General features: G+C 39.1%; 1 protein-coding gene across 6 annotated transcripts in view; it reads left to right on the top strand.

Moving 5' to 3' along the window:
- CPEB2 (cytoplasmic polyadenylation element binding protein 2) overlaps window positions 1-27,293 on the top strand; it is a 92,228-nt gene that overhangs the window by 27,896 nt on the left and 37,039 nt on the right. For 3 of the 6 annotated variants that reach the window (XM_073342478.2, XM_073342479.2, XM_073342483.2), the window contains exons 4-7: window positions 1,750-1,800; window positions 16,644-16,667; window positions 22,584-22,754; window positions 25,151-25,240. In XM_073342478.2, the coding sequence (XP_073198579.2) occupies window positions 1,750-1,800; window positions 16,644-16,667; window positions 22,584-22,754; window positions 25,151-25,240 (336 nt within the window). The remainder of the gene's footprint in view (window positions 1-1,749; window positions 1,801-16,643; window positions 16,668-22,583; window positions 22,755-25,150; window positions 25,241-27,293) is intronic. The other 3 variants (XM_073342481.2, XM_073342480.2, XM_073342482.2) reach the window with 2 other exon arrangements.

The following is a 27,293-nucleotide window of genomic DNA, read 5'->3' as shown; positions in this document are numbered from 1 at the left end:
CGGTTATCTGCCTTATTTACCACACACCTTCAACTTCTAACGTAAATGAGTCGGGGATCCTATGGAATCCTGATTCATTCACTTAAGCACCATGCATTCTGTACACTGAATGAGGAGGGGAACCTGTGGAAAAAGTAGTCTGTAGTAACGTCATTAAAAACTGTATCATAATGCACGTAAACAAGGAAGCCTTAATTCTGGTATTTTCTCATTTTTGAGTACTTGACTTTACAATCAACATTCTTTTTTGTAGTTTTTTTGGTATGTAATTTTCACGTTTGTTTTCTTTTTCTTAAAAAAAAAAAAAAAGCCAAAACCAAATTCTATTTGAACAGATTTTCGTCAAAAAGCTTTTCTGGGACACAAAAAGATATCCTCTCGGGCATCAGGAGTATCCCCCTGCTAAATTTCAAAGTCCTGCAGCAAACCATAGAGGCTTTTAGTTTTCCAAAGGAAAAAAGTCTGTATTTTTCTTATAATGGGAAGTGTTAGGCATCTTTAATGTGAGGGTGGCTGCTGGTTTGTGTATGTGTGCATGCATGCTTAAAAGATACAAGTATGCACAAAATCTTTTAATAATAGTTACTCAATAATTGAGTCCTATCCTGCAAGTTCTCTGTATGCACAACTCCCACTGAAATCAGTGTGAGTTCCACATACACAAGGCTGCAGGATTGGATCCTTCATTATGTCTCGGCAATCATCTGGTTGCAGTATAATAATATTGAATGTTCTAATTAAAAATATTATATGATTTGAGATTATAGTTAAGCAAGGCTGTTTTAATATCAATAAAATGTATGGATATGTTGGGATTTTTTTTTTTACTTGTGCTCTAAGGCATGTTGCAGTGAAACAGAGCAGCTATTGTAAGTTTCTGTGTAGGTCAGTTTGCAGTGCTGTCATGTTTGCAGCTTCCTGTGAACAGAAAACTTCTCCTTTTTAATAAAAAGGAGATTAGAATGAGGAGACGTTTTTCTATGCACTTTAAACATCAAGTTTAACTGACAAGACCCTATTTGCTGCAATAAATATTTTAAAATCCTGGTGTGAGTACATGAGGATTTCCTGTAATTTTTACTTTAACACGTTTTTGTATTTTGTAGTTTTACATTTTTAATCCATTAACTAGCTAATAGGAATCTCCAAGAAACTTTTTAAAGAATGTTCGCATTCTAAAGGCTTTTAAAAAATTCAATAATTGAAACATTCTTGTTTTGTTTTGGTTTTGTCAAACTACCTTAGTGGAAGAACAATATATGCAGAAATTATATGAAGTACAACAAGATGCAACTATAAATCAGTTAAAAGCAAGTAAAATGTTTTAATCTGAACTCATAACAGGATTTTTGATACATTGGGTCAGTGGAGAAATTCCAAACTGCAACAGTTAAACTCTGCTAAATAATGTGCATATGAACAAGTTTTCACAGTGAGTATGAAAGAGAATACTAGAGCAGCCAGCACTATTTCTGGGTTGCATGAAACAAAAAGTGGCTTTATCCTATTGGAGCTGATCCCAAAAGCACACTGCAGATCTTATGACCAGAGAATTAAGGTTAAGAAGTTTGTTCTTGTCAACTTTAACTTGGGTCAAGGGTATTGTTGCTAATGTGCTTGGAGTTAAATATTAGCTCTTTATGTCCCCTAGACAAAATGGAAATACAGTATATATTTTAACTGTAGGCAATGATTTTTCTTTATTCTTTTTTAAGCGTAATAGCTAAAATCACGGTACTTTTTTTTAAGGTCGCTTGAGTTATCCACATCCAGGGACTGACAATCTTCTGATGTTAAATGGTAAGCAATAATCTTTTAACAGTTTTTAATTATTTCTAGCTTAGCTTAAATCTGAAATGTTAATGTAAAAATGGAATATTCTATTCTTTTACTGAGTTAACTGTATCCAGAGACTGTGACAATCTTCCAGGGACTGTCACCATCTTTCAGCATTAAATGGTAAGAGTTAATCTTACAACAGCTTTTAATTAGATATAGCTTACTTTAAATTTGAAATTCTCATATGAAAATATACTCTTATTTTCTGTTCCCAAGGAAGTCAATATTCTGTTCACCAGAAAACATCTAGTATTATAGAAAGCAAAAACTAAAATGATAGAAAGTATGGATTTCTGACATGGTATAGTTTGTGTGAATTATGCAACTAAGCCTGTGTTCGTCTGAAGTAACACTTCTTTTGTGTATGTGAGAGGATTTGGAACTAGTTCAAGTTCCTGTGCATATAGCTCCCACTTACAGTGTGCTTGTTTTCCCCCCAGCATCCAGGAATTCAGAAGTTTTATCACTAGTGTCCAGAAGGGGTTGTGTATGCACCCCGCCATCACACTCTCACTCACTCACGCGCTCGCTCGCTCTCTCTCTCTCACACTCACACTCACACTCACACACACACACACTCACACACATCATGAGGGCATAAAGGGCAGAGCAACCCCACCTGCCCCACAGTTCCTTCTAACTGCTCCTCAGCAGAGATTCAGAACAGCTTAGTGGCCTCCGTATGCAATTTGTGATCTACTATAACCCCCAGTTCCTCTTCAGCAGAACTACCACCTAGCCATCTATTCTCCATTTTGTTGTTGTGTATTTAATTTTTCCTTCCTAAGTGAAATACTTTGTACCTGTCATTATTGAATTTCATCTTGTGGATTTCAGACCAATTCTGTGATTTTTTTAAAGGTCATTTTAAATCCTAATCGTGTTCTTCAAAGTGCTTTCAACCCGTCCCAGCTTGGTGTCATCTGTAATTTATAAATATACTCTCCACTACAAGTTATCCAAGTTATTAATGAAAATATTGAATAATACTGGATACAGACTGACTCTTTTGGGACTCCATTAGATATGTCCACCCAGTTTGACTGTGAATTCCTCTAGGAGTTCTTGAACAGAATTGCTACCTGTTCTGATATTGCTTCATCTTACGTAACCTAGAATGAATTTCACTAAGGCCTGCCATCTTGAATGGCCTCAGGTACTCTCATGACACCTTTCTCCAGACTGAGACCTCTTCAGTCCTGGATCAGATCAGTTTATCATCCAAACATCCCTGGTATGAACCAACAAGTAACAGTCCCTTGGATGATCCTATTGTCTCTTCCCTGGTAGTTGGATCGAAACAATGTTTGCTGAGGATTGTCTTTCATTCTGATAATGCACATGAAGACCGTTAATTGCTGACACATGTAGTAAGGGCTGGGGTGCACATCTAAACCAATTCCACGTTTGTGGTCTATGGACATCTGCAGATTTGTCAGCTCACGTAAACATCCTAGAATTTAGGGTGATTCACCTGGCTTGCAAATCGTTTCTACCTCTTTTAAAGCACCAAGCAGTACACATGCTGATGGACAGCTCTATAGCAACGTATTACTTAAACAGGCAAGAGGCAGCAAAATCAGACCTCCTGTGTCAAGAGGCTGTTTCACTGTTGGAATGGTGCATTCTTCACCGTATAGTTCTGACATCTTCCAGGGGAATTGAACCCCCTGACAGATCAGCTAAGCAAAACGAATTCATCTTCCCACGAATGGTCTTTAAAAGATGCAGTACTAGCAGGGTATTCAGGACACAGGGATTTCTGCAAATAGATCTCTTCAGGACCAGAGATTGGAGAGTGCCCTCTGTTTTGTTGTTGAGGGGGCCAGTCAGGGTGCTTCAGCAGACACGTTTCATATTCCATGGTCAGATTATCTAGTCTATGCATTTCTCCTGTTCCTGTTAATCCCCAGGATACTAAGGAAAGTGAGACAAGACAGGGCTCAGATGATCCTAGTGGGGCAATCATGGCCTCACCAATTCTGCTATCCAGAACTACTACATCTCTCTAGTCACGAGTTCATAACTCTCCCACTCCTGATAGACATAATCTTTCAAGATTCTGGGCACATACTCCATCTGAACCAAACATCTCTTCATCTGACATTATGGAGACTGTCTGGTTAACGTCAACAAATAGGGAGAGTTCTGCCAAGGTCCAGGAGATCCTCATGGAATGTAGAAAATCTTCAACCAGGAAAACATACACAGCTAAGTGGAAGCATTTTTCTTTCCGGGTGGGTGAGGCAACTTGGTCCTCTACTGTTAATCCTGTTGATCATATTCCATTCATTCTAGACTCTCTACTGCTTTAAAAACAGTAATCAGGCCTGGAATTTAGCTCAATTTAAAATTCACTGCACTGCAATTATGACCTTTCATCCTCCTGTTCAGGGTTCCTCAGTGTTTTTCCCATTGAACCATCACAAAGATTCTGAAGGGACTTTTGCAGATGTTTCCACCAGTAAGAGAGATACCACTTTCATGAAACTTGAGCTTAGCCCTTTCTTCATTAATGGGATCTCCATCTGATTCCCTTTCATTTTGCTCCCTCCATCATTAAGGGTGAATTTTTTGGTGGCAGTCACTTCTGGGTGCAGAGTAAGTGAGATCCAAGCACTCATGTCAAATCCCCGTATGTTTTTTTTTATGCAGATAGAGTAACTATGAGGCCTCACCCTAAATTTATCCCAAAAGTTATTTGTGACTTTCACATTAGTCAATATATACACTTACTGTATTTTTTCCAAAGCCTTATTCATCCCTTGATGCGGGAAAGTTAGATACCTTAGATAATGAGGGGTGGGTGTCTCTTGTATTAACATGAGACTGGTCTGGAGATCTCCTAGACTTTTTATCATGTATGGCAATTTATCAAAGGTTAGACCAGTCCCCGCTCAAAAATTATCTAAATGGGTTGTGGACCATATAAAGATTTCATACCTTGTTAATAAGCTACAACATCCAGGTCCAGTGTCTGCTCATTCTACTAGATCCCAAGCTACCTCAGCAGTGTGCTTCAGTAGTGTTCCAGTAGTTGAAATTTGTAGACCAGCCACACGGTCTTCAATGCCTACATTTAGCCACAATTATACTCTGGTGTCAGCATCTAGAGCTAATACTTGGGCTGGAAGAGAAGATCTTTAGTCTTTTTCAAATAACCACTTATCTCCCACCACCTGGAACACTGAACTACTAGTTAAGTACCATAAGTGGGATTCACATGCACAGGAACTCAAAGAAAAAGGAATGGTTACTTATCTGATAGTAGCTATTTGTTCTTTGAGGTGTTCTGCATTTGGATCCCATGACCAGTCCTCCATCCGTGCAGATCGGAGACTATTCATGGGACTCTGGGCAGCAAAGGAACTACTGAACAGTGGGCAAGCTCGTTCTGCCCTTTATGCCCTCAGAGTGCAAGGACGTGATGGATGCATACACAACCCCTAGTAGACGCTTCTGATAAAACTTCTTAACTTGCGTGGAGGGTGACAGCACTCCGTAAATTAAATCCACATGTACAGAATATATCAAAGAACAACTATTACTATAAGGTAAGCAACTATTCCTTCTTTGAGTACAGGTCTGACTCTCCCTGAGCCATGCTGAAGTTAGAGAGTTCATGTTCATATGTCAAAACTTCATGAACATCTGCTTCTCAATGGAGGCATTCTTCTGTAATGTTATGAACGTTGGTTACATTGCTTTTTATGTCTACAGAAAGAGGCAGAGCTAGAGGATCACGTAAGTGCAATAATAAATTAGAGATTTTACACACAGGTCTTGTGGACACTAAAAAAAAATGTAGACCTGTAATTCTCCATTAGTGCAGCTGCACCAGAACTGACAACAATGGAAGTTGCAGTGTAGACTTGGTACAGCTATTTTTGCTACTATGGCCTTGTCTACGCTGACAGCTGTGTGTAGGGTATGTGTAGCTTTCACAGCAGTGAAAAGCAGGTAGTTAAAAGCTCCGGCATGGGAGAGGCAGCAGGCAAACTTTCCCTGCTGCTGGAGTCTTTCACTGGAGCAAGGAAAGGGTCTGGTGGCAACGAGCTTCCGTAGTCTTTCCCTGCTGCTTTCCCCCCTGCCAGAACCTTTTGCTGCTGCTGGAGCCTTTTTGCTGTGGCACAGAGAGGCTCTAGCAGCTCCCCATTTCTGGAGCCTTTCCCCACTGCCTCCCTACTGCCAGAGCCTTTCTCCGTGATGGGGAAACTTTCCAACAGTGGAGAGGCAGCAGGACTCTACACTGCTAAAAATAGCACTGTAGAGCCAGGGGAACTGCTTGGAGATGTAGACATCTGTGTAGGGTATATACCCTAATGTTCTGGCATGTCTATGTTGCTTAACAAGTAAAGACAGTGAGGCAGTGCTTTTTATACCTGTGCTAAGGGGGCGTGCCTTGCATATATTTTAAATGCTGCTGCTTAGTGTAGACACAGCGTGTGTTGATGCCATTGGAGAATTATGAGTCAAAGCTTTGCTGGTGAAAACATAATCATAGTAAGAAGGCTTTGTATCAAGATTAGAGGCCTTGGGCATGATTTAATTTTTTTCCAGTTTCTTGCACCTTGTGTAGTTGTTGGTACCTGTGCAAAATGTGTATAAAATGCTGCAAAATCAGAATTCTCTAGTATAGTATTTTAAGAGAGTGGAGTATTCTGATTTGGTACTGTTAAACCAGAAAAAGTTGAGCATTACACATGGGGCTAGTCTGGAGAATCAGGCTGTTTGGGTAATGGTCTGCTCCTTTTAGAGATGATTACAGACCCTAGTGGATGACAAACAGCTGCTTACTGTTGAAATAAAATTTACCAGATGGCAGTACAGACCTAGATTACATATAGATGTCCTTGATGTTAAGAAACTTACTCCAGCAACAACTTAGCTTTGTGGTTGTAATTGTTACTGTTGTAACTAAGTGACAGCCTGAGGATTCTAGGGCCCTCTGTTCATTTCAGGTCTTCACTTTTGTTCCAGTGATTTGTTCCAGTGGCTTAAAAATAGCAGTGGAGAGACCAGAAACTTGCACACTAGATATGCCAATTTTGGAAGCTGCTCCGTGCAAATGTCCATTGATTTAAATGAAACTGAGCGGGTGTAAGGGAAATCTCTCCTACTTTGAGCTACTGTCAAATGTTTCAATATAATCCAATGTAGGAGATTCATATTTTTGATTCAACTTTGAACCTGTTATCATCTTTAGAATTTTGAGGCTTCTCTCTTCCCACTATGCTTGCTCTTTTACCATATAAGACATTAGGTTATGCAATAGTATATTTTGTGGATTCTCTGCTCCAATCAATGATCTTGGGAGAATAGACCTTTATACTTTTGGCCTACTCAAACAAAGTAACCTTGTCATAAAGAGAGAGAATCTACATCTGGAGACTGATCTTGTTGTCGATTTAAATTAATGCAATTTTGCTATTGATTCCAGTGGAATTAGAATTGGTTCCCCAATGCTATTTGGAAGTTAGCAGTCAGCATAATAGCTATAATTCTTTAAAAGCATTAAATATATGTAAATTTTATTGCTCTTATTAAAAAATCATTTAAAAGCCTAATTTCATAGATGGCTTTTTAACTGATTTGGTCTTTTTTAATAGAAGGACACTCCTGTCAGGTATTCTAGGTTCTTCTTTGTGTGGCTCTGCATATTCCCAGTTATGGGTAATAGGCTCCAGCGATCGGCACAACGGTAGAACTTTCTCCAAGCAGTGCTCGTTACAGTACACATGGGTTCACTCTTGTCCCTCCTCTGAGCATCTTTGAACAAGCCAAGGGCAAGACTATTTAAGGGGATGCTGCACACTCTACCACATCAGTTCCTTCCAATTACTTGTGCCAGATGGAAGTGAACCACTCTGGCCTTCAGATCTGAGGGTTTTTTTTCTTCTTATACTAGTGTTTTAGATAATTGTTGATAACTTGAAATGTTAGTTTAATTAGGGTTTGTGGTTATAATTAGTTTAGTATAGTTGTTTGTTTCCATGTGACAGTGAAATGGAAGAAGAAAATTTCAGTATTTAATAGACTCTTATCCTGCTCAGCCATCTTTCCAGCACCAAATGACCACATTGATTACCTTAAGGATATGTCTAAATTGCAGATAAAAACCTGCAGCTGGCCTGTGACAGCTGACTTGGGCTCAAGCTAAGGGGTTGTTCAGTGGTTTGAGCATTGGCCTACTAAACCCAGTGTTGTGAGTTCAATCCTTGAGGGGGCCATTTAGGGATCTGGGGCAAAAATTGGGGATTGGTCCTGCTTTGAGCAGGGGATTGGGCTAGATGACCTCCTGAGGTCCCTTCCAACCCTGATATTTTCAAATTCTATGAAAATAGACTGCAGGTGTTCCAGTCTAAGGAAGCTGCCAAGCCTCTGGGCGATTGTCTGATCTGAAGACTGAGGCTTGTTTCAGATCTGACCGCCTCATCTAGTAAGGTTAAGGTGCCTAAAGGATTCCGTGATCTGTCTCTTTGCTGGTTCAGGCTTCTGTCTGTTTTATCAGAGCCTCCTGTTAAAGCTGGTAAGGTGTTTGGAGGCACAGTCAGGTCAATTGGCAATGAAGGAACCTATAATTAAGCCTCAATTCCAACTATGTTGGTTCAGAAAAAGATGAGGGAGAAGACAGCCACTGTTGGCTGTGCCAGATCCCATGAGTCAGATTTATTGGATCCATCAATATGCATGTGTCTTCTGTGATTCCTACTCTGAGACCAAAGTCAGTTTTGCAATTGGCTTCACGTTCCAGGGTAATGGAATGGAGTCTCTCTTCAGATCCAATGATGCCTAAGCCTGTCAGAGTGGCATCATTGCCCACTCCTACTCTGGTGCTGATACCAGATCCAAAAGACAACTATTGCTGTGGTGGCAGATGAGTGTTCATCAGATCTGAGGTGGGGGAGAGGAAGAGACTTCATTGGTTCTGATATCTAAATCTCCTTCACCTGAAAGGAGGGGTAGAGAGGAAGATATTATGAGCCTTTCTCCAGATCCCTATTTGCCTCCTCCTAAGACTCCTACAGGATCTCCAGGCAAAACTTTCTCACTTTTTATGTCTCTGCATCCTCCAGTGCCATTGCTCTCTCTGGTAAAATTCATAGTGGAACTGAAGTTGGCGCCACAGTTAGAAGAGGATGGAGAAAGAGTTAAAAAGATCTGAACCATCCAGATGTATGCCACCTACTTCTAGCTTTCCTCAATCTTTTGGACAATTTGTGTCTTCTAATCCTATATGTATATTCCCAGATCCCATCGATTGGAGAGACTGGCCTTCCTGGGCTCAGTGACCTTATTGGGCTACCCCATGAGAGTTCTTGACTCATCCACCTTATTGATGAAGTAGAGACATCCTTTTTGAAAAGGATCCAGCTGCTGAGGAATCTTTGGATCCAATTTGACCAGATGCATCTGCAGCTCAGATTGGTGGCCCTTAATCCTTTTTCTGAGGAAGAGGATGAGTAGTTAGTTCACTTTTTGAGCAGGATCAGGTGAATACAGAATTTGTTGCCTGATAAGCATATGGCATTGATTCTGTGTTGTCTCCTTCTGAGGATGTTTTACAATTCCATGAATTATTGGATCATATTGTATTGACTTTGAACTTCCTTTCAGTTGTTGTGGAAGAGGCATCACATCCAGTATTTGACAATTTTGGTGCTCCTTCCAGGAATAGAATGTCTTTACCAAATTGGATGGTCTCTTGTAACCTGCTAAAGTTGTTAGGATAACAAGAAGTAGGGATAACCTGATCTCTAAAAAGCAGACAAACTTTATCAAATACTGCATGAGGGGTTTTAGTATTTACATACTCGCTCCATATCAAATTCTCTGATGGTTGCAGCAGCCAGTAATAGATTTAGGCCTGGTCAAGCCCATTTGACTCCAGATTATAGCGAGAGGGTTTTTTCTTTCTTCTCTGGGGATTAGGGTGGCTAATTAGCAGGCAGTGATGGCCCATTATCAGTTTCACTTGTGGGAGAAAATAGCTTTGTTTGTGCAGAAGTGACGAGATGATCAGAGAAGACTGGCCAGTGAAATATCGGCAGAGGGACAAAATGTGGCAAAACATGCTCTCAGGGCTTCTTTTGATGTTCCTGCCTCTTCATTCAGATCTTTGGCATCTGCTGTTACCTTGAGAAAGCATGCATGGACTGGATACTAAATGTAAAGATAAGCATCTCCCCTTTGAGGGTGATGGTCCTTTTGGTAGTAGAACGGACAAATTACTAGAAAAGTTAAGAGACTTGGTCTGCTGTTCACTTGATTTATATCCTGTTCCTAGAAGGAGACCTCCTACCTCCTTCTTTTCATTACTAGAGACAGATTTATCCTCAGTCTTTGACTTATTTTTCATCTCAGAGATGTTGCCTACATCATTAGACTACATCATCTTTTCAGTCTCAACATAAAAAGAAAGAATTCAGATCTAGGCCTAAATTGAAGCAATCTGCTCTTCCTGTTTCATCTTCACTGACTAAATGGCCCCAGATTTGACATGAGGCTCAAGGGTCCTTCTCTCCCTTTGTCTGGGGACAGATTAATCCATTTTTATCAACAACTGGAGGTTTATTACATTGGATAAGTGGGTCCTAGAAATAATAGTAAAGGGCTATGCAATATAGTTAGAACGGTTCCCTCTTTTCGGTTCCCCTATCCTTCCCTTTTCAGGATTACGAGGTTATTCTTTTGTCAAAAGTTCAGAAATTGCTTCTGATATGTGCTGTGAAAAAAGTACCCAAGTATCTATGGGGTCAAAGGTTTTAGTCAATATTTCCTGATCTAGAAAAATGTTGGAGGTTTATGTCCAATTATAGATTTAAGGAAATGCAACAGGTTTGTTTAGAAGTTTCATTTTGGAGTGCTAACCCTAGCCTCCATAATTGCCTCATCTTCAATTATGGACTTGTTCACAACTCTCAACTTAAAAGATGTTTCTATTCAGCCCAATCATCGGAAATGCTTCCATTTGATTATGGCACAAAATCCTGCCATTTGAGCTCTGTACAGCGCTCAGAGTCTTTTCTGTATTAGCAGTGCATCTCAGAAGATAGGGTATTTGTCTAATCCTGTTTAGAAAACTGGCTGCTGAAGTCATCTAGTTTCCCACCTCCCTTTTTACGGATTTTAGATTCTTTCTGAATGTAAGAAAGTAAAATCTATGCTCATCTCAGGAAATCTGGTTTTATATGGTCTATAATACAGTAGTAGGAAAAGTTTTCCTCACAGAGGAAAGACTTCTGAAGATAGTGTGCAGTCTATTTTAGAGATTTGTCATTGATCCCAGGCAGCGATTTTCTTGTTGGGTCTGATGGGTCTTATGGCAATGATTACTTATCTTATTCTGTTTGCATGCCTCAGGATAAGGCCAAAGCAGCATGGTTGGCTCAATCTTACAAACCAAATCTGGACAGTCTTCATACGTTAATTGTCATGCCTCAGGACATTTTTTTATTCTTTGTGCTGGACAAATTGTGAATTAATCTTTTCAAGGAGGTCCTGTTTCATCTCCCCTTGCCGTCCAGCACATAAAATCTGTTGCATCTAACAATGGATAGGGAGCTTATCTGGACTCTTTTATAGTTCAGTCACTTGGTGTCTCAGGAAAAGAATTTTGTACTTAAACATTTTAGAAGTACGTGTCATTCTTCTGGTTGTCAGATCATTTCTTCATCATGTAAATGGGAAGACGGTTCAGTTAGCGACAGACAATACAATGACTATGAGCAATGTCAACAAATCAAGAGGCACCCATTCTTCTCTGCTAGGTCCTGAGGCAGTCAGTCTGTGATAGTGGTGCATTCTTCACAGTGTCTATCCAGGCGAACTGCATCTAGTAGGGGAGAGCAGTGTGTTCACAGATGAGCTCAGCAGAGGCGGTTCTCAGATGCATGAGAGATCACTAAAGGATCAGGTGGTGCAAGAGGTTTTCTCCAGCTAGGGTCAGCCCCGTGTTAGACCTGCCTGTGACAAGGTTCAACAAAACGTCTCTTTTCTGATCAAGAGTGGGAAAGGGCAGTCACTTGATCTTGGATGCTTTCCTAATGCACTGAGGGAGAGCCTTCTGTATACTTTCCCCTCCTTTCCATTAATTCAGAAGATAAGGGGAAAATAAGACAAGACAGGGCAAGAGTGATCCCGATGGCTCCAGCTTGACTGAGACAGCGGTGGACAAGTTCCAGCAATCGGAGGGAGTCTGTATCCGCCTTCTCTCCCCACACCACCACCATTTCTAGACCTGTTGTCACAGCAGCGGGAAAGGACTCTTCATCCAATCTCTCCATCTGACAGCCTGTAATGTCAGACTTCGACTAATCTAAAATACTCTTGTTCCTTGTTGGTTCAAAATGGGTTGCGTAATTCTAGAAAATAATCTAAGAGGAAAGATTATTACTTTAAATGAGTTAGATTTGCTCCTTGGATGCAAGGCAAATCTGACTCACCAGTTACAACTTCTATTCCCTGTATATTGGAGTATTTTGTTGTATTTAAAGTCTGAGGGTCTCTAATTCTTCTTTAAGAACTCATTTAATGGCTTTCTCATCTTATCATGCTTTGATGGCAGATCATTACTTTTGCACAATACAGCTAAAAGGTTTACAAAGGGGTTATCTAACTTGTACCTCCCCTTGAGAGATCTGTTTCCAACATGGGATCTTAATTGGTTTTAGTGAGGCTTATGAAGCGCCTTTTGAACCTTTGGAAGTGTGTTCCTTATTTTAACTATTAAAACTATGTTTATTGTTGCTATAACATAAGTCAGAAGGGTGAACAAATTACAGGCATATCTGCCATTTGCTATTTTTCATAAAAACAAGGTGATTCTTAGACCTGATCCCAGGTTTTTATCAAAAACAGTATCCGAGTTTCACATCAGTTAGACAACTAATTTACCAGTGTTTTTTCCAAAGCCATGTGCTAATAAAGGGGTATCTAGCCTCAAAAGTATGTAAACCAGAAGAGTTTGAGTGTGTTGTTTAAACAGAACTAAAGAGTTTAGGAAGTCATATAGGTTATTTGTTTCTTATGCTAAGAATCATATGGGTTACAGTGTATCTGCTCAGCCTATTTCCAGATTGGTTAAACAATGTATTCTTGAATATTACAAGTTAACGGCAGTCCCAGTGCCTACTACTGTGAGATCTCATTCCATGAGGGCAGTGGTAGCATCTTTAGCATATCTTAAACATGTTCCTAATGGGAAATCTGTAAAGCTGCTCTTTGGAAGCTAGTCCGTACGTTATGCTTTGTATCTGGTTTCAAGAGCAGATGCTAGATTTGGTAAAGCAGTGTTTTGATTGTTGTTATTTAATTAGAACTCTACCTCCTGAGTGTTTTCAGCAATACTAGTCAAACTACCCACAAGTGCTAATATGCAGGGCCACTTGAAGTGAAGGTTACCTACTTGTAACTGGAGTTCATTGAGATGACTGCATATTCACACTTCCCACTGATCTTCCCCCTGCCCCTTTCTCAAACCCTTGGTTTCTCTTTTCCATTTCCAATAGTTGCTATTCACCTTGTCAACTGTTGGAAATGGGCCACATCCACCCTACTTGAATTGGCCTCATTAGCACTGACCTCCCAACTTGGTAACTCCCATCTTTTCATGTGCTGTGTATTTGTACCTGCCTACTGTATTTTCCACTCTGTGCATCTGATGAAGTGGGTTATAGCTCATGAAAGCTTATGCCCAAATAAATTTGTTAGTCTCTAATGTGCCACAAGGACTCCTTGTTTTTGCTGATACAGACTAACACAGCTACCCCTCTGAAACTTCTCAAAGGAGGAGATCAGTTTGGTCTAGCATGATCTACTTTTTTTGTAAAACCATGTTGTATTTTATCCCAATTACGGTTCACTTCTAAGTCCTTAACTACTTTCTCTGGCAAAATTTTGTTCCAAGACTTTGCATGCTGTTGAGGTCAAACTAACAGACTTGTAGTTTCCTACATCAGTTTTTCCCCCTTTCTTAAAAATAGCAAATCTCCAGTCACAGGGAACAACCCCTGAGTTTATGGATTCATTAAAAATCCTTGCTATTAGGCTTGCAATTTCATGTACAAGTTCCCATAATATTCTTGGATGGAGATTATCTGGGCCCCCAATTTGGTCCCATTAAACTGTTTGAATTTTACTTCCAACTTGGATGTGGTCATTTCTACTTCGATATTCTCATTTCCATTAGCCACCCTGCCACTGCCCCTAACCTTCTCATTGCCTCAGTTTTTTAATAAGGGTAAAATATTCATTTAGGTGTTGGACCATGCCTAGATTATTTTTTAATATCCACCTCATCTTCAGTGCTTAGTGCTCCCATTTCTTCTTTTCTTTTTTATATATGTGGTTATAGAGCCTTTTTACTATTGTTTTTAATTTCCTTTGCAAGGTCCAGCTCTGCTTGGCTTTTGGCAGTTCTCATTTTTCCCCTATGAATTCTCTCCTCCAAGAGGTATTTTTCCTTGCTGATCCATCCCATCTTCCATTCCATTCAGGCTTTCTGGTTTGCTTTAACCTGTTAGATACACTTGCTCATCCAGTTTGGTCTGCAACCCTTTCCTATGAAATTTCTACCCTTGCTTCGGATGCAGGCTTCAGATAGCTTCTGCATCTTGACTTAAAGAAATTCCAAGTCTCCTCCACATTCAGATCCTTGAGTTGTTCAGTCCAATCCATATTCCTAACTAATTCCCTTAATTTTTTAAAGTTTGCCCTTTTGAAATCAAGGACTCTAGTTGCAGATCTCCACAAGGAGAGTAAACAATATGATGGCAGCAAATGTCATGTTAGTACCATGTTTTGTTTTCTTTGTTTTCTCCTGGCTGGGCAAAGTACTCAGACTTTTTGGGGGATATTTTGGCACATTAATGTAACATTAATACATGTATATTAAATATCCTAGCAGATGCACCATTTTCTTGCAACTACATCATTGCTTTTTTAAATAATAGCGGTTTTTTCCACTTCCAGTTTTATTTTTATTTCCAAGGGTTCACATAAAACATAAGGATGTTGTGTGCTACCAAAATGTCTTTCATGAGAAGCGAAAAGATTGTCTTAACAGTATGAAAATTTGAGAACACAGCTGATCTGGTTTGGATGACGGAAGGAAGCAAAACTGAATGAACAGAGCAGAGATAATATTAGCGTTTGTGCCTAAAGGGGCTTATTAGTATATATTAGGCCAAGATACTATTTTTATATTACCCGCGTGTGTGTTTGTGTGCGAGCGCGTGCCACTACAGTCATTGACTCATCACTATGGGCTTGATGCATTTGGATTTTCCCTTACTGATGTAGCTGTATTTGTAAAAGGCAGGGGGAAATACCTAATTCTTCCAGGTGACACTAAAACATAACTTCAGAATGAGTCCGGTACAATATAGCTAGGGAAAAAATGTCTGAGGATTCAAGAGTAATAGGGTTAAATTAGAGGAAAAAGTATAGGGGGAGGCTTTTCAGAGTTCTATAAATAACCTGGTAAATCTCTTATAGGAAAGGGCCTGTAGAAGAAAAGGAGTGTGATGCTAAATAAAATTAAAGACAATGTTTGTGCAAATAGGCATTACTATAATACATATATTAGATAATATCGAAGTGGGGAGAAGAATAAATCAGAGGAGGTTATTTGGTTTCTGAGATCATCTGCATATCTACGGCCCTGATCTTGCATTCTGTGGGTGGATCTGTGCACATAGTCCCATTGAACTCAAAGGAACTCTGAATGGGCACAGAGGGTTCATAAAAATGTTTTCTGTTTAAATAATTACTGTAGTTAGAAAATTTTAATATATTCCCGTCTTGTCATTAAAGAAACTCTGCTCAAGTACTAAATCTGTGAAGAAGGAACTGAAAATATTTTTATAAAAGCATAGTGCTGAAAGACAAATTATATGTAATTTATTACTTATCATTCACTTCTTTACATGTTAGTAGTTTGCTTTTTTTACTAAAAGGCTAGAATGCTGAAAAATAGTGTCAGTGTGTTGTGTGAAGTTTTCTGAATTGTAACCATTACCACAATCTCTTCATGAGTCCTGTAACACTCAAAAATGAGGAAAATCTTGATTTAGTGGTAGTTTATTTAACTTCGTTGCCTTGGCTTTATGCAAGTGTTATGCAATGTTTATAATACAATGTCGTTTCTTGTGACTTGCGCTCTGATTTTGTTTAGTACCACAAGGAGTCTTTTGTTTAAAACAAAACCTTGTGCTTAATTTTCTGCTAGCTCTTTTCATGGAAAAGGAAGGTCATGGCTTATAGCATTTGTATTGTCACTGCAAAGAACTGTACAAACTGTTCCATGGACCAGGATGTTTCTCTAATTCATTTAACTCTTACTACACAGCTTTAAAGCAACATTTTCTCTTTATTAGCAAAACCTTGTACGTTATTTAAATTCTATCATAGAGTCTGAGGCAATGAGCTGAGAAAGACAGAAGCTAAATTAAAGAGGTTATATTAAATGTAATAATACAGAGAGAGAATATAATTAAGAAGAAAATTGCAAAATTATGTAAATTTTTAAAGGAAAGAAATTATCCAAAATTATTTTGATATATGTAAAGCATACTCTTTTATAGCCAGTACTTGGTGCATAGGCAACAAAAAAGTAAAACAGCACAATATTTGAAAAATGGCTTTAGTTTAATGTGATCACATATAGGTATATCAGTAGCAACTTCTTATGCGGATTAGTGCAATTCATCAATTACCCACACAGTTCTTCGTATAATTATTTTTATATGTGGGCATGGTACAGTTCTTTGACATTTTACAATTTGTCCTTTGTTTACATGCAGCAAGGAGTTATGGGCGAAGACGAGGTAATTCATTTATGTTTGCTACAGTACAATTATTCTGATTGGACTGATATTGATTGTGATTAATTACTCCAGATTATTGACTTTAGATTTGTTTTGTCTGCATGTTTAATCAGTTTTTGCAAAAAAGTGGTTTGTTTTGGTCATTGATTTCTTGTGTTAGTGAGTTTGAATCACAGATCTTTTAATCAATTAAAACATATTGTAGCACTAATCATAATTTCACTAATGCTTAAAGTAAATATTCTCTGTGCTATCTTTATTAAAAATATACATAACTCTGATTTGTTTTTCCACAATTCTTCTTCCCTTAACACTTCATATAAGTGATGGTATACACAGCTCTGTTAAAAGAATTGTCACAGGCTTAGTAAAGAATTGTGGAAAAAATTCTGAGAAACCGCACACAGGGGACAAGACAGCTGATGCAAATTGGTATAGCTCCCTGGATTTCAGAGGAGCTACTCTAATTTAACCACATGAGAATCTGGCTCTTTTTCTCTATATAAGCTACATTGAGTGTAATATGTGAATCTCAAGATTTTTTTGATAGATCCAGATATTAACAAGATACAGATATTTTCATGTCTAAGTCACTGGTTCACATCGGTCCTAAGTCAGTACAGACCATTGTCTGATAGCCGCTCCTTAGTTCCCCTTTAGAGAAATGAACTGATGATCCAGTCCCTACTGTTCAGGTATCCATATAATAAAATACCACCATGTTTCACAATTTCTGGAAGTTTCAGCACAGGCCAATTATTATTTAGTGGCATTAGGAATTGAATTACCTTTTTGCTGCTAGTGTAGCATTCAGTAGTCAAGTATTATTGCTAAAGCTGTGTAGAAAAGCTCGCAGTTCCACTAATTGTTTTTTGATTAGAGAACTAAAGTGACCTTTACTAACAGTACAGTACTTTTTTACAGTTGTGGCATTGCATTATTTGTTTTAATTCTATGTATTGTGCTAATTCTTTAAAATTTCCAAAATAAATTTCAATATTGAATTTAGTGGAGTTGTTAAATGCATATTCTTGATATATATTTAATTACTGTTTGATAGCTGCACTATATACATGAATGAGAGAGGTATCTAAACCCCTGGTTTGTTAACAATTACAGCTGTATTTTGAGTTTCTTAGTTTTCATTGTAGATATAGGATATGAAAAAGCAGCGGTAAGGAATGGGAGGAAGCTTTTCATACTCTCCTGCATCAAAACTTGGGTGGGGGCAGAAGGCATAGGAAACTTAAGAGCGGACCCTCCTGTGAATGTTTCTCTTAGGTCAGAGGGGCTTGGAGAAGGGGAGGAAGAGACAAGGAGTTCAGCCTCCAAATCTAGAATATCCCTTGACTCCACAGGGGAAAAAAATGTACCACTGCATATGTGTCTTGCCTAAACTCAAACTCACTTTCCTCAGTGTCAGCTTGACTGTCTGAGAAGCCATGCTTGCCATTGACTGTCAACTCCACTTCTACTTCAAAGATGCCAGCCTTCAGTGCCCTCTAGTCAAATTTTCCCAGAAATGCCTTTTGTGCTTTCTCCCTCACCACTTTATTATGCATGGAAGGAGTTCCATGCAAATATCTTCAGTCATTATATTATCTTCCTTCAAATATCTCCTTAAAAATCACCGCTATGCAGTGCCAGCATAATGTTCTACAGTAGCTAAGCCAGTAGTGTGCTGTGACTGCTGCTAAATATATTTACCTTAATAGTCTGTGCTACCTTATGCTCCCCTTGTCTTTTTGTTGTATCTGCTGGTATCTCTTCTTATACTTAGATTATAATCTGTTTGGGGGCAAGGATCATCTTTTTGTTATGTATGCATGCAGTGCCTTTCATAATATGGCTCTGATTCCTGATTGGGGCTTCTAAGCACCATGAGACAAATAATGGGGTTCCTCAGCCACCTCCCCCAAATCCAGATTCCCTAGTATCCTCTGGCTCTTGAGTGATCCTCTGGAGAGGAATGGCTTCTACGTGGTTGCCTGGCCCCACCAGTCCCCAGTGGTCCCTGAATTCCTCCAAGAATTTTGCTTAGAGTCCATTTTGGTCAATTTCATGGACATCGTATTTTAAAAATCATAAATTCCATGATTTCAGATATTTAAATCTGAAATGTCATGGTGTTGTAATTGTAGGGGTCCTGACACAAAAAGGGGTTGTGGGGGGGTCACAAGGTTATTGTAGAGGGGTTGCGGTACTGCTACCCTTACTTTTGCGCTGCTTCTGGTGGCAGCACTGCCTTCAGAGCTGGGTGGCCAGAGAGCAGCGGCTGCTGGCCAGGAGCCCAGCTCTAAATGCAGAGCCACTGCTAGCATCAGCACAGAAGTAATGATGTCATGGTATGGTATTGCCACCCATACTTCTGTGCTGCTGCTGGCGGGGTGGTGCCTTCAGAGTAGGGCCCCTGGCCAACAGCCACCGCCCTCTGGCCGCCCAGGTCTGAAGGCAGCACAGAAGTAAGGGTGGCAATACTGCAATCCCCTAAAATAACCTTGCAAACCCCCCCCAACCACCTTTTGGGTCAGGACCCCGCAGTTTGAGAAACGGTGGTTTCCCCCATGAAATCTGTATAGTATTGGGTACAAGCACACAAAAGACCAGATTTCACAGTCCGAGACGTATTTTTCATGGCTGTGAATTTGGTAGGGCCCTAATTATGCTGAAAGGGCCTTTGCTAACAGCCAGACTTCTTAAGGTTGAAGGTTCCAAATTGCAGTGTGGGCAGCAGCTTAGTTTCTACAGACTTCCATGTGCAGTATTGTGTTCTTCTCCAGCCTGTGGCTTTGGAGTGGGAAAATCTGACAGAACTGGCTATTGCCCCTCCAAATCCATTGAGTATGGGATCCTTGTATATCCGTTGAACCTCTGCAAAGGGGCTTTTAAGATGAAGGAGGAACTTGCTTTCCATAAAGTTGTCACGTCCTTCTTCCAAAAAAATTATTTAAATAAATGATAATTATAAAAATGAAATGGAAAAAAAGAGTGATCAAGCAATACTTTTATGCAGGGCTTGACAAATCCACTCACCACTAGCAAAGTAGGAAACTCCTGAGAAACTTAGGACTTACCCTAAAGTTAAGCTTTCATTTTACAAAAAGGAAATTTCTGGCCTTTATCACTGCAAAGAAAACTTTCTGAGTAGGAATCAAATATAAATCTCTATGCAGATAGTTCATGTTTTCAGGTTGTGTAAGAGAGAAATCCTGGCCTTAGTGCACAGTCTGAGAAGTTGAGCAGATGCTGAGGAGTTCTCTGAAACGTAATAGAAGAAATCATTCCTTGCTTCCTCCCTCTTCCTCTCCCTCCTCCTTATTCTTCCTGATCACTTTTGTAGCAGCATTCTTATTATATGGCTGCATTTCTAGCCTAATGGTGGAAGAGGCATCCATTCTGTTTGAGTATGCTCTATATGGGAAGGAGAGTGGAATTGCATTACCTTGAAATCCCTGCCTCCATTTGTCCTTATGAGGTGTTAACTCTGAAACGTCTCTCTCACCCCTCAAAATTGCTTTGTCAGAAACTTTCAGAGGTTTCAGCTATTCCCAAACCCTACCGTATACTTTGAGCACTCATAACAAGTAGGATAGATCTGATTAATGACTTCCTAGATAATTTGTCAAGAGTTGTTTTATACATGCTAATTACAAAATCATTCTGCTTTCTTAGAATTGAAACCCATGCCCAGTTCACCAGCATCATTTTATTTTTTCAAAAATGACATTTGTATTTTTAAAATTTGTTACTGAGCATACTTTTTTTTTCTTCTCCCTCAGCCTAATCAAACTATAAGCAATTGTAATATACAATGTATTCATTCACTGGATAGACCCTATCACCACAACTTGAAGATGAGCCCAGTGATGCATGAGAACATAAGAATGGCCATACTGGGTCAGAACAATGGTCCATCTAGCCCATTATTCTGCCTGTTGACAGTGTCCAATGCCAGATGCTTCAGAGGGAATGAACAGAACAGAGCAATTATCAAGTGATTCATTCTCTATCGTCCAGTCCTAGCATCTGGCAGTCAGTGGCTTAGGGACACCCAGAGCATGGGGTTCATCCCTGACCATCTTGGCTAATAACCATTGATGGACCTATCCTCCATGAACTTATCTAATTCTGTTTTGAACCCAGTTATAGTTTTGGCCTTCGACTTCCCCTGGCAACGAGTTTCACGGGTTGACCTGTGCGTTGTGTGAAGTACTTCCTTTTGTGTGTTTAAACCTGCTGCCTATTAATTTAACTGGGTGACCCAGGGTTCTTCTGTTATATGAAGGGGTAAATAATATTTCTGTATTCATTTTCTCACACCATTCATAATTTTATAGACCCCTATCATATCTTCCCCCCTTAGTTGTCTCTCTTCCAAGTTGAACAGTCCCAGTTTTTTAATATCTCTTCATATGTAAGCTCTTCCATAGCCTTAATCATTTTTGTTGTCCTTCTCTGTTCCTTTTTACATTTTTAATATATTTTTTTTGAGATGGGGTGACCAGAACTGCTTGTAGTATTCAAGATGTGGGTATGCCATGAATTTATATAGTGGCATTACAATATTTACTGTCGTCTTATCTATCCCTTTTCTAATGGTTCCTAAAGTTCTTTTAGCTTTTTTGACTGCTACAGCAAATTGAGCAGATATTTTCAAAGAACTATCAATGACTCCAAGATACCTTTCTTCTGTGGTAATAGCTAATTTAGCCCCCATAATTTTGTATGTCTAGTTGGGATTATGTTTTCCAATATATATCATTGATAAAAGCAAAGTAATGAATTTCATCTGCCATTTTGTTGCCCAGTCACCTAGTTTTGTGAGATTCCTTTGTAGTTCTTTGCAGTCGGCTTTGGACAGAACTATCTAAAATAATTTTGTATCGTCTGCAAACTTTGCCACCTCACTGTTTGCCCCCTTTTTCTAGGTCATTTTATGAGTATGTTGAATAGCACTGTTCCCAGTACAGATCCTTGGGGAACACCACTCTTTACCTCTGTTTTGAAAACTGACCATGTATTCCTGCCTTTTGTTTCCTATCTCTTAACAAGTTATTGATCCATGAGAGGACTTTCTCTCTTCTTCTGTGACTGCTTACTTTGCTTAAGAGCTTTTGGTGAGGGACCTTGTCAAAAGCTTTCTGAAAGTCCAAGTATGCTATATTTGTTGACCACCTTCAAATGATTCTAGTAGATTGGTAAGGCATGGTTTCTCTTAACAAAAGCTGTGTTGACTCTTCCCCCCACAAATCATGTTCATCTATGCGTCTGATACTTCTGTTCTTCGCTATAGTTTCAACCAGTTTGCCTGGTACTGAAGTTATGCTTACTGGCCTGTAATTGCCAGGATCACCTTTTGGATCCTCTTTTAAAAACTGGTGTCACATTAGCTCTCCTCTTGTCATCTGGTACAGAAGCTGATTTAAGCAATAGGTTACATACCACAGTTAATAGTTCTGCAGTTTCATGTCTGAGTTCCTTCAGAATGGTTGGGTGAATACCATCTGGTTCTTGTGACTTATTACTGGTTTAGTTTATCAATTTGTTCAAAAATGCCTCTATTCACAGCTCAGTCTGGGATAGTTCTCGGATTTGTCATCTGAGAGAATTTTAGCTTGCATATTCTTTAAGTCTTAACATGGTCACTTAATAAAGAAGATACTTTATTTAAAAACAAACTAATGGTTTACTGTTGGTTTAGAGTAAAGAAACTAAAAAATGTAATGTAATATTAAATGTTCTATCTATAAGCATGGCATCTGGTGATTCTGAATTTCCTTTCTCATTTTGTTTTTTCTTTATACTAATAATATTTTTTTGCCTTCCACATTGTTTTTTCCCCTTTTCCTTGGGTTACATGAAGATCATAACCAACTACAAAATTATTCTTTTAATATTCATTCTTCTTTTTTTTAGGTCGTTCTTCCCTCTTCCCAATAGATGATGGTTTGCTGGATGATGGCCACAGTGATCAAGTTGGTGTCTTGAATTCACCTGCATGCTATTCAGCTCATCAGAATGGAGAACGGATAGAACGTTTCTCTCGGAAAGTATTTGTTGGTGGCCTTCCGCCAGATATTGATGAAGGTGAGCTGGCTGAAACTGAATAGAATTTGGTCTGGGGCGGGAAGAAAGGCTGCTTATTCTCTTTAAAGTTAGATGAATGAATTGAAGTGACACACAGGACCAAATAGATCCTGGTGTAAGTAGGCACAATTCTAATTGACTTCAGTGGGAATTGCACTTCTTATGCTGAATTAGGTCCTGAATGTGACCTGCCTTTAAATGATATTTCTTTATGAAAATTATATACATTGTTTTCAGAGAATAAAAGCAATAATGCTAAGGTGTAAATCTTATGTACATGTTAAAGGCAGAGAACTTTTTTCTTGAGTCAGCTTGTCATAGCTGCTCAGTGTTTCTATTGTTGTATCTTCACCTGAATTAATCAGAATGATAGTTCAGCATAGAACGTTACTCATAAATGGCCTGTCAAGTTACTATCAGAATGAACTGTTGTACCTCAGACTCATGATTTTGGTGGCAACCTTGTAATTTTTTTACTTTGACTTCTTTAACTTCAATTCTTCCTCTCTGGCCCACCTCCCTACATGGCATACAAAGCAACATGCTATTAAAATAACCAAAGTGTGTCTTTCCTGATATCATGAAGTGTAGTTTGAGTAGGTGCCATCCAGAAGTTTTGGTGTTGATATGATTGTTTCCGCTCATGCTTTTGGTCCTGTAGGTTGTGTAGTTCATGTTCCACACCAGGGGTCGGGTTTCTTGTTAAAGGGTAGGCTGTTCATTTGAATGATATATTCCAAATTAGGTAGGTCTCTTCTGCCCATCTCTAGTGGTTTTCCACTAGGTAAATTAGGTAAATAATGTATTCTTATAGTGAATGGGAAAGAACTCTGGTTTACAGGAGTCCATTTTTTTCAATTATAAAAGGCTGTCCAGTCCAAAGTTTAAGAGCTATGGCTAAATGTATAAACAAATGTATATACTATCACACTCATTGTTCTACTAGAATACATCTAAATATTAATAATTGTACTTTACACTTTTATATAATACTTTTGAACCAAGCATCTTAAAAGGGTTTATAAAGATAGGAGTTATCCACTTGTATCTGTAGGGAAACTGAGGCACAGAAAAGCAAAGTGACTTTTCCAGTGCAGATAGCAAGTGATTTGACAGAACATGTTCTAATATGTTGAATATAAAATGAATTGTTTTCTGTTGTATTTGGAACAGCTTCACTAATGTACCTTAGTCCTGATCTGTGGTACTCCTACTAGTCTAGTACTGAGACTTTCCTGAGCAGATATGCACAATTTAGCTCTTATTGACTTTGTTTTGTAATGTATACAAATGTCTGTTGACTAGGTTAAAATTAAATCATAGATTGGATCACAAACAAAATGAGTTTGAAGGTGTCTGAGATTATAATTTGCTGAGGGAGGGGGAAATTTCTTCTGCGTTGCCCCCTGTAATACTTTTGGACCATCCACCAGTACTGGTACAAAATTATTCATAAACCTTAACAGATGAAAACAATCTTTCACTCTTTCTCTTACTCACACTCTCACACACACAAATAAACAATTAACTAAAACAAGATTCAGAACTTCTGTTGGGGTTATTCATTTGTCAAGCTTTGTGTACAATCCTAAATAAGGCCAAACCGAAAGATCCTTTTCTTCTTCTTCCTGTTGATATGCTGACAAGGAGATTCAGAAACTGTAGGCCAAAAATCCCATTATGTGCCTATTAAAGACTGTCACCCTTATTTTTTTACTGCCCTCTTGTGTAAGCCCTTCAAGGGCAATGGCAGATGGGAAGGCGTTACTGGGGTAGGAAGCCATACCAAAGTTCTGCAGTGTGTTGTAGGGTGGCCTGCAGCACCTAACTCCTTGCCAATATTATTGATGCGGCGGTGGGGAAGACAGGTCTGTCCACTGTTATGGAGGGACCACTTCTAAGTATGAAAAGGCAGTTTAGTCTCCATGCCCATTCTGCACTTAGCCTCTGCTGAGTCTGCTAATAAAAGTGCCAGTAACTGTGGTGGTTTTTATGATGTGGACACCTACCCACTAGGATCTGGACTACAGGTCATTGAACACTAAACACCTTGGACCATGACCTCGAGTCAGAGAAAATTAAAATTACTGATCCCCTGTAGCCATCCATATTGCTTTATTAAATGATGCAAAGAAATTTGATGAAACTAAAATTAGGTCTAAACATGATTTGAGGCATGCTTTGTATATAATGTTTCCAATTTTAGGGACTCATCTTTATATTTTTTATGTCATGTTTATTTTATATATTATGTTTTGCAAGAAACTATCAATTTATATGGAAGAAAGGAATAAAGCATCAGCTCTTCATTTGCTTGACAGTGTTTTTCACTGCTCTCTTGAACTGTCACCTGTGTTAATTGCAACTACTGTACCTGGTTTGTTTGGTTTTTTTAGATGAAATTACTGCTAGCTTCAGACGATTCGGGCCTCTGGTAGTAGACTGGCCTCACAAAGCAGAAAGCAAGTCCTACTTTCCACCTAAAGGTAATACAATGAGAAATTTTTCTTTTTGTTTTTTTTCTGATTGTGTAAATCTTCTTAATCTTGGACACCTATTTAACCTCTTCATGCCTTTTTCTCTTCTGAAGGGTTTACTTTTGCAGCCTTTTAGGCTGTTTCTACACTGCTCTACAGGTTGGATTATGGAGGTGTAAATAGCAGTGCACACCAAAGTGCTGTGCTGTAACTCCCGTTGGTGGACACCACAGACACAAACTGTAAGGTTCCTTGCATTAACGTACTCCTGTTTGAAGAGGACTATGTTAACATGAAGTAGGAATCTTTTAGTTTGTGCCTGCAGCATCCACATGGGGTACTTACAGCACAGCACTTTCATACAGACTGCTATTCACACACTCCTAGTCTGAACTGCAGGGCAGTGTAGACAAGCCCTTAGATGCTTAACAGTTAATGCTGCTGTATAAGTAGGGGTGCAGACACAGCTCCTTTTCATACCAAAACTAGAAACTGAGGGTGTTGCCTCACTGCTGGTTCCTGTTCTTTATCAGTTCAGTGCAGGACTTCTGAAGTAACTTTCATATCTGGCTCTTCCAAATAGCAGCTCAGTGCACTGCAGCCATGTTGCAGGGCATGGCCTCTATGGGTTTAACTTTGCATGTAACAAATTTGTTATCCCTGGTCTACACTTACCGTTCTTAAGTTGATATCGGTACAGCAGATTGCGGGGGGGGGGGGAATTCATACCATTGAGCACTGTAGCTATCCCAGCCTAATCCCTGGTATAGACACAGCTAGGTCAACAGAAGAATGCTTCTGTCAAGCTAGCTACCACTCTTCAGGGAGGTGGATTAACTACAGTGATAGAAAAAACTGCTTCCATCACTGTGGGAAGTACTACACAGTGGTGCTACAGCAACCTAGCTATAGCACCTGTACTGTAGATATGGCCTTAGTGTGTTTTCTTAGTTTCTCAACTTGAAATTTTCAAGTGGGTGTATGTTTAAAATTAATGCCTGTGTGTGCATTTTGTATTTTATTGGCAAACTAGAGTCAAACCTTCCAAAATTTAAGAGAGAAAACTTCATGGCAAACCAGACAATGCACAATCAAAAGACTGCTTTAGTGCAAGTCAGAGCATTATAACTCTGAAGGGCTGAGGAAAAAATACTTAACTCTCACTTCTAAATCTATTCAGATTTTAGAACAGAGATTTTAAGTATATTTATAGGCTGATAACAGGTATTTCAAAGTGCATGCTTTTACTATTTGTATGTGATCCCATTGACTAAGCTAAACACAGACAGGCTTCTTTCAGCTCTGTTACAAGCATCCTACTCAAGCAATGCCGCCTCATTTGTTTTAGAGCTAATACAATGATATTTGTATTCATTATCACTACCAAATATCCAAATTGTGGTTTGGATGATACTCAGTAACATGGCCAAGATTATGGGTGTAATGATACGAATTTATTTGAGGGTTGATTTAGGGTACAATATATAGAGTCTACATTTTGCAGCATGGCTCTTTGAGTTCATCATCACCCACACAGTGAATTCTACAGCTAACTGGACATATTGCATTAGCTTGAAGTGGTGGATGGGGAATTCAGAATATAAGGTTTTGTCTGTCTTTGTCTGTCTGTAGATGCACACAATATAAAAATCTGATCCAACTAGGAAAACCATGCAAAGATTCCAGCTTGCACAGAATGCAGTTTCCCATCTCCTTCATGGGAGAGGCCTTGGTTAGCGCATCACTCTCTTGTACTCTGATTCCTACACTGGCTCCCAGCCTGCCTCTGCTGGCACAAAGAAATAAAGGAAGGAATTTATCCCAAGAAGAACCTCCTCCACCAAGGAAGGGAGAAGAGCAGAAACCTCCTGAAATCCACTAGGAATCTGGATTTTACTTGGGAAGCACTCAAATACTGTGGGGATTTTTTTCCCCCATATAATATCCAGGGTAAACAGATCTTGGCCTTGGGTTTTTTTTTTGTCTTGGTATACAAAGCCACTATCATATTAGGTACCAGCTACATTGAAAACTGTATCTCCATTCACAACCCACCAAGACA

Source organism: Lepidochelys kempii, chromosome 4, assembly GCF_965140285.1.
Source record: "Lepidochelys kempii isolate rLepKem1 chromosome 4, rLepKem1.hap1, whole genome shotgun sequence".
NCBI classification, from domain to species: domain Eukaryota; kingdom Metazoa; phylum Chordata; order Testudines; family Cheloniidae; genus Lepidochelys; species Lepidochelys kempii.
This window is presented reverse-complemented; position numbering and strand designations above follow the sequence as displayed.